The sequence below is a fragment of the Macrobrachium nipponense genome, chromosome 24 (genome assembly GCF_015104395.2).
Source record: "Macrobrachium nipponense isolate FS-2020 chromosome 24, ASM1510439v2, whole genome shotgun sequence".
NCBI classification, from domain to species: domain Eukaryota; kingdom Metazoa; phylum Arthropoda; class Malacostraca; order Decapoda; family Palaemonidae; genus Macrobrachium; species Macrobrachium nipponense.
In genome coordinates this window covers 65,450,833-65,459,085 of record NC_061091.1, presented here as the reverse complement: position 1 = coordinate 65,459,085, position 8,253 = coordinate 65,450,833, and the positions used below count along the sequence as shown (strand labels likewise).

The 8,253-nt window shown below is 34.7% G+C and overlaps 1 protein-coding gene across 50 annotated transcripts in view; it reads right to left on the bottom strand.

Moving 5' to 3' along the window:
* The window catches only part of LOC135205709 (myoneurin-like), a 406,587-nt gene that overhangs the window by 371,443 nt on the left and 26,891 nt on the right, over positions 1–8,253 (bottom strand). For all 50 annotated transcript variants that reach the window (XM_064236740.1, XM_064236720.1, XM_064236723.1 and 47 more), the window contains exon 5: positions 7,224–7,349. In XM_064236740.1, the coding sequence (XP_064092810.1) occupies positions 7,224–7,349 (126 nt within the window). The remainder of the gene's footprint in view (positions 1–7,223; positions 7,350–8,253) is intronic.

The window sequence follows — 8,253 nt, the reverse complement described above, 5'->3', positions numbered from 1 at the left end:
CTCTTTGAGGTAAGAACTATGACATTAGGTAGAGCAGTAATATGGCACAATCTATTTTCTCGAGCTAATACTGTAGACTACGTTTCATTTATATATAGACATATTCATGTATAAAATCTTTTGACTATAATCTGAGTCACAGTGACTGAAAAGCACTCAAGCTAAAGCAGTAAAGCAATGAACATTCTACAAACCTACAGTCCAAGCTACTGTGTAATGTAGTAAAGAAAGAGGCAGTTAGTACATACATACTGTATACAAGTGTAAATTATCTTCAAAGATTATCACCAACCATTTGTTTGTCAAACTTTTGATAAAAGTCCCAAGAGAATGACTGATTTGGCACAAATAGCATGGACTTTGACACATTAGAACAGGCTTAAAGGGATCAAGGCCATTTCTCCATCTCCCTTCATCAAAAGCCATTTGCAAGCAAACTGAAGTTTATGAAACACTCGTAGATATCTATGAACCATTCATCAATAGAGAGCCATGCAGCTTTAATGGATACCTCATACCACCTGTATGTTGTCACTTTAGAAATGTGGATAAAACACTAGTTCACCAGATAATTTTCTTGATGTGTATGTGTACAGTATATCCTATCTAATCATGTCTATACTTACTACATACACAAACACCGACTTCATAAAATCTTTCCTGTGCATGTACACAGGCCTCCTGTGTCTCATATCAGTGTTAAGCAGCAGAGTACAGACAACTTTACTGAACATAATTTTGCCTTCTATGCACACAACTAAAACTGAACAAGACAAAATATGATATACCTCAGTAAATCAATCACTGAATACACAAAGAAGCATGATCAGTACACCTCATTAATCATCTGCTTTCTTACAAACAAGTTCAAACTGCATTAAGGGATACGTAAATGGAAGTGTCAAAGTCAATTGCACTTATGTATTGCACCTCGTTAACAGTGATGATACCATTTTGATGTGTAAAAATTTGACATTTTGTCACCGTTTAAACTGTGTACATATAAAGTTGAAGCAAAATCATTTGAGCACTTCAATACCAAGATGTTAAACCAACCCTAGCTAATGCTGTAAAAGGAAATGTAGAAAATTCTGGAGACTTAGGGGCTAATGCATGCAGCAGATAAAATGTAAGCTGTTTGGTATATGATGTCAATTGGTTTTATTGCACTGTATGTCCACATACAGCAGCAAAGTACTCAATCAAATATCACAAATTGATTTGTAAATTTTATTCATGGCCATAACAAAAATATAGTCATTCCAAATAGTACAATATAGTAAACATAAAAGAAAACAAAATTTCCCAAAGAATAGTTATTTAACCTTTTCTTGAAAGACGCTGACCTTAAAGGATTAGTACCTTTTTTTTAAATATCTTAAGTGTATGAAACACAAATAGAATGGTGCCTTGCTCACTTTCTATAAAACATACTAACTGTATGGGACACATATAGAATTGTGCCTTGCTCATACTTCACGTCAGATGCGCAGTCAGAAAAGCGTGAGTATAACTGAATTGATACCATATTACCAGTGGCTCCCTTTCAAATTCTTTGTGATCATGACCACCTTAAACTATATTATATATTCTTTCGCAGCTGTGCTGTCTCACAGCGAGTTTTATTTTCCATATACTATGTATTATGCTTATATAAAATGACTGTCTAAGCACCTTCAGACAGCCAGCCCTAACAGAGCATTCATGTTCCATTTTTGAATGCATTCAGTCACACCATCTCTACACTAATAAAATATACCTTCTATTATGCCATCAATTGCCATGTTTCTTTCTAAGAACTTCAGGAGTTTCTTTCTATAAGTCATTAGAATAAGGATAAAAGAAATGGATACTTTCAGTATAAAAAAAAATACTCATATCAAATAGCAATATCTCCCCGCTAAAGGCCCCCAATAAACAGTATTATCAAAAGTTTCACAGCACAATGGTAGTTTCCAAATGTCAACACAGGTATACAAATGGGCATGCAAAAACTTATACAGCATATAAATGTTCAAAAAAACTTCTATATATGTCACACTCTAAGGTCATAATTTAAGCCTTCTCAAACTCCTGAACAATAAACACAACCAATCTAAGTAAGAATAGTTCTGATTATTTAAATGACTTGAAAACAATTGCATAAAATGCTACTTAAAATAAAGAGACAAGCTTAAATCTTGACCTAGAATAAAATCTTAAGTGTAAAAAAAATGAATTAAAAGTGACTGATTCAGAAAGGAATTTTAATCTACTCTTTACTCTTACCTCTAGACAATTATTTTGTCAGTTTTAATATAAATGATACCAAAAACGGCAAAGGTCCCTGTCTTTACCACACCCTTCCTTGTTTATAGTTTCCAAAGTTTTGTTTAACCTTACCTGCATAGCCATGTAACATAAGAAACAACTTCAGGATACGATTACATCAACACGAGTTTTTCAACGCTGCTGCCAAGACCACCCACATTCAACGATACCAAATACATCAACAACAACTTCCCTATTAAGAGCTTGATCCATGGAACTCCCACAAAGGAAGGCATTTACCAAAAGCCAAACACGAAATAGTAACTTTTGATGGTATCACCATTAACAACTTGAGCGGGGGAAAAAAAAAAAAAAAAAAAAAAAAAAAAAAAAAAAAAAAAAAAAAAAAAAAAAAAAAAAAAAAAAAAAAAAAAAAAAAAAAAAAAAAAAAAAAAAAAAAAAAAAAACCTACCTACCTACCTATAACCCATCGAGACATACAGTACTATTTCAAAAGGGCTGAACTAAGGGAGATCTATCACTCTTCATACAAAATAAGTTCACCTAATAAAAAAACACGAGGATTACAGCATAACAAAGTCGTTTATCAAGACCACTGGGCTAATTTACTTAGCTCTTAAGGGCTGGTCTGATGATTTGTCGATTAAGTTCTCAAAAATTGAACGAACACCAAATGAAATAATTCAATCTTAGAGAACCCAATGAAAACATGACAAATTCTACAATAATTTGTATTTTTCCTAACATACAAAACTACATCATGAGATAGGAGTATCTTAGACAAGCATGTGCAGACAGCTATGGTAGACTCGCTTTACAAAATTTAGGTAAAAACAGATCAACTAGCAGATTAATTTATCTATCAATATAGCTCAGTTTTTCAAAGCCTTGAAAATCTATCTGCATATCCTCGTCATAAAATATGGCCTTATAATTTTTCAATTCTTATCTTTCAATCAGTTTTTCTTTCTTCTTCACAGACCATCATGGAATGACAATATTTGGATAACATGCCCTCTAGCATGTTTTCACCTCCTAGGAACTGGTAACAAGTAACAAAGCTTGCACTTACAATAGTATATTTACAATGGTTGTTTTCCATTCCAAGGACTGGCCTGCTCAATTTCAATTTCCCCTTATCTACTACCATGATTGATTATAATGAAGACCTGTCTCCCGAGCCTTTTACTCTAAGATGGGACATTCTTGAGTACACTAAAGATCCAGCCACAAATCAATAGTTGTTGTCATCCTTTCCGTAACCAGTCGTATGACTGCCTTCCCTCTGTCAGACTGAGCCCAGAAGGGCCTGCATGTCCCCTCAGAGTCTATTCCAGTTTCTACGGTTCAAAATCATATTTTTTGAACTGTGGTCTGTAATTAACTTCTCTACACCTCAACTTCAACCACTACCTGAACCTTCAAGATCTGTCTCCATGGGTGTTCCAGTAATCATGAACTTCACCCAGTTGTCTGCAGTTCCTGCAATACTTATAATTAGACAGGAATTCTCTCTCTCTCGCCCAACATCAGATCTTACGGAAACATCAACCTCGGAATTTGTTATTCCTCTGATGACTCCTGGTTGACCTTTCCGTAACTCTGCTGATGTCACACCCTTCAACACCAAAGACCCATTCAGTTCAAACTGACCATGCCAAATCATCTTTGGAAACAGCCTTCTAAACTCCAATGAAATCTATGACCTTGACAGTTAATTGCAGTCCTTCTATTGACATTCATGTCTGGAAGGAAGGGGCCAAGCAGAGGTTATGATATACTAACAGGATCCTATTTGTTGCCTTCTATATTTAATCATCATCAGAGTGAATATTGCAAAATTCAGCAAAGATCATCAAATGCAAGTCTTCCTTTCATGGTTTGCTGATGCATCAACTCAAGTTAGGAGGTCGAAATTTTAGAACTTGCATTTGGTCAGGACAGCCACTGTCATATCAGTCCTACATTTAAAGGATATTTTTCTTGGCAACTCCAATTGGAAGGAGATTTTGTAAGACAAACTACTTTCACAACAGTAACAGACTGACATCAAACAAGACCCAGTTCCAAAGACATCCAAAGAACAATGTTGTGCATAATCTCAAGCGGGAGGAACCAGATTCTTCTACAAAACTTAATAATACCTAACGAAGACTTTTTAAGTAGACTTGTTCACCAAACCTTTCAATACATTACTTCAACTGGATCCACTAACTTGCAAAGATGGAAACACACCATTCTACTCTTGAGATGAGATAAGTACTGGTGAATCAGCCTTGCATATTGGGTTGGTCTTTTACAGGTCTACAATATTATAAATAGTCAAAATTGCTAAAACCTTCAAAATTACTTTGTTATAAAAAAAAGCACTGGAAAGATAATTGTCGTGTCATTATCACAACCTCCATTCATTCATACAGTCTTCGGAAACAGAACAAACATTTCTCTGTTTCTGATAACAAAAAAAAAAAAAAAAAAAAAATTAAATAAAACTTCATCTAGTAAACTTGGATTTATAGACTGCTGCACAAAAAACCAAAAAGTTCTCATCCTTGACAGGCTAAGACTCACAAAGAGGGAAGCCAAACCAAAGAGTTCATACAAAAGGGAGGGAGATTCCCGTAGCTTACAGAACACCTTGCAAAACCAAAGGGCACTTGTATCTCATAACTACCTGAAAACCCCCTTCTTCAAGAAAGCAAGTATCATGACATCATGCTTGTAAGCAGTCATAGATGAACAGTTGCAAAACGCCATATTTCAAGAGGAAAATTTATCATTCTTACCATTTGCAAACTTTATGGAAAACAGTATACTTCTCTGCCTCTATAGTCTTCAGAAAATATTTACTCATGAGCAACTTGAGTACAGAGGTAATATTTAACAAAATATTAATAAGCCTACTAGTGTAATTACAAACAAATACACTTGCTTTGTGTCAAGAGCAGTGATTCTAGAGGTAAACTTGGGACCCAGTATTAAGTGTTGCAAGTACCACTGAGGAAGCCACAGGCTAGTTCTAAGGAAACTGTGTAGAAGTACCTTGGACCAACTGACATCTTTTTATGTCAAATCCTGATGCAACAACCATTCACCTTAGCTGCCCACAATAATGGACACTGATACCAAGAAAAGTACTTAGCTGAGACACAACAATGAAACTCCTTACAAAGATACTAATAAACCAGCTATGAATGCTCCATTTACAAATCAAGACCTCTCAGTTAACTTTCCATTAGCAACGAACAACCAATGTTAACCAACTAGCTCAAGTCTCATTGACACATTAATGCTGAAACCGACTGGCAAATATACTGTATATACTACACACACACACACACCACACACACACACACACACACACACACATATATATATAAATATGTATAAGAGAACAGTGACAGACCCATCAACAATGACCAACTATACTCATCTTTCATATATCGCAATAACTGAAAATTATACTAGAATATATTCTTACGGCAATACTATTACACTAATGAGGGGAAAAAAACTGATGGTAGTAATTTTTCATTCAAACAACAAGTGTTCTCTCAATGACAATGATAAATTACAACAAATCAGATTTAGTATTAAAAAAAGCCCCCTTAACATGACTTTGGACCACACAGCATCACCACCACCAAACATTGTTCAAAAAATACAGTAAAGTATACACAATTCTAAAATAATAAATTGAAAGGGTATGGTGTGGGAATCTTTGCACAATAAAATTCTTTCTGAAATAGCCACTTGAAAATCTATGGCACCAGTTTCTCAAATCAAGTGTAAAATGCAGGACAAGATCTGAAATGTAAAATGTACTCTGTCAACAACTAGAGGACTATTATTTGTAAAGAACATCCAGGACTTTGCCCCAAATTCATGTAATATGACTTTTCTGATTTAAACTTCCTAAATCAGTGGTAGTTCTGAATTTAAAATTAGAAGTATTTGCAATGATTAAGGGGGGTGGAAAAATAATTGGAAGAGGTAAAATACCAATCCAAATGACATTAGCATTCAAAAGGATGGGAGCTTGTTATCTACAGTGACCTTCATTCTTGGTTCAGCCGGGATTGGAAGAGTGGTCTGGTTAAACCACTCAATAATCTATAAAGAACAAATGACTTTAACTCAATCTTTTAAGCCATTAACAAAGTACACAGAGCAAGACAGTCTTGTCCACTGTAATTAGGACCACCTCAGCCCTTAACCATTCAAAAACATTTTAAGTAACCTCTGGCATTTACCCAGGAGTCATTAACCCCTTGATTACATATTCAAACAGATTAACTATGAAGATTTTCAGATGTAATAATGAACTTGAATATCCAAAATTGACCATGCCAATGCTGCAGACTATAGTTATATAGGACATGTTATAACTACAAAAATATATTCACAGCATATAAATCTTGCTAATTAGCTCAAGGCACTCCAGTGATTTCACTAGCAGCAAACAAATAACCACAGCATATTTACTACTTCAAAATTAATTAATCAAATTAAGAAAAGTGGGGTGGGTGAACTACATTGAAACCCCTCTGTACACAATAACAAAATGGGAAGTAGACGACAATATGAATAACTATAAACATAAATCCCACACACCTAAATACTCTAGAGCTTTAGCCAACTACCAACTGATATTTAAGTGTGCTATTCCAAACCTCTGACGATGTGAATGATAATTTTTCTCATAAATCAATTAAAAATATCCTAAACAAAATGAATGCGGACTAAATGACAAAATATTCTCTTAAAGTCCAAAGACAAATTCATTTGGGCTCTAAAAACTGTGGTTATTAAAACCCTTAGTACACAGTTTTGCAAGCTCTTAATCTAATCCTATCAGAGTTAAGGCCAGGGATATAGAAAAAAAAAAAATGAACTTTTAAAACAAACAAAAACTGGTGCCACAGATTCAAAACTTTAAGTTGAACACTCACCATCTGCTGTGGTTGTCCTGAGGCTTGAGGGGGAAGGCCGACAGAAGATGACATATCTTGGCTTTCACCACTGCCAAAGCCTTCTCCCAAAGCCATTCTTCTCGCAATGTCACCTCCATCGGCCCACTAGAGGGGAAAATAAAATTAATGTAACGTCTTTTCTAACATTCTTCCTAATAATTTAGGTCATACAAATTTGGACATAACCTACAGTAGTGTAATCCAATATATAAATTTTTCTGGTTTTCTATATTCCAAATACCTTTGAGTCTACATAACTTTATAAATTCTTTAGAACAAAGTAACACTACCCTGGTGACTATGCCTTACCAGAAAATCAGACTTTGCAACAAACTAAACAGTAACCACTTCCATAATTTGGAAATAATCTTTCCAACATGAACTATATTTTTAGCATTCCTGCACCTGACTCATTATGTCCTGGCTACAAGCATATTACAGCCGTCTCATTAACTGTTGGCTACTACCAAACAGGTGCTACCAATTAAAATCTATATAAGAAAACCATTTCTCAAACCCCCTTACAAATTATATGAACTGGGTAACAGACTTAGTTGCAATATACACTTAACCGTATAACGTTATGCAAAAAATGATTACCGCAAAAGGAGTCAGAAAGGTTTATAAGATGAATGAAATGAAAACTGACTACGTATCAGTGTCAGCAAATCTATGAATTTTGGTAATCAGGAAGGAAGGATGCTAATAACCAAGTTCAGTCAAGGTGGCCATATGGAGGATATAGAAGAAATTTATGGGTGAAGTCAATGAACAGGCCTTGGAACAATACATGGGTTTGTGAAACTAATACTGAAGAAGAAAAAAAATAACCATCAGTCTGACGGAGTCACAAATGTTATACTTGTATATACTGTATGCATATCTCAGCAGAGTAAAAGGCTTATCATTGGTTATGCAGTGTCTGTCCACAACCCCAAGGACCAAAAAAAATAAATGAATAAAATATATATTGCAATGGTGCAACCATATGACAAGTGAATATAACAAT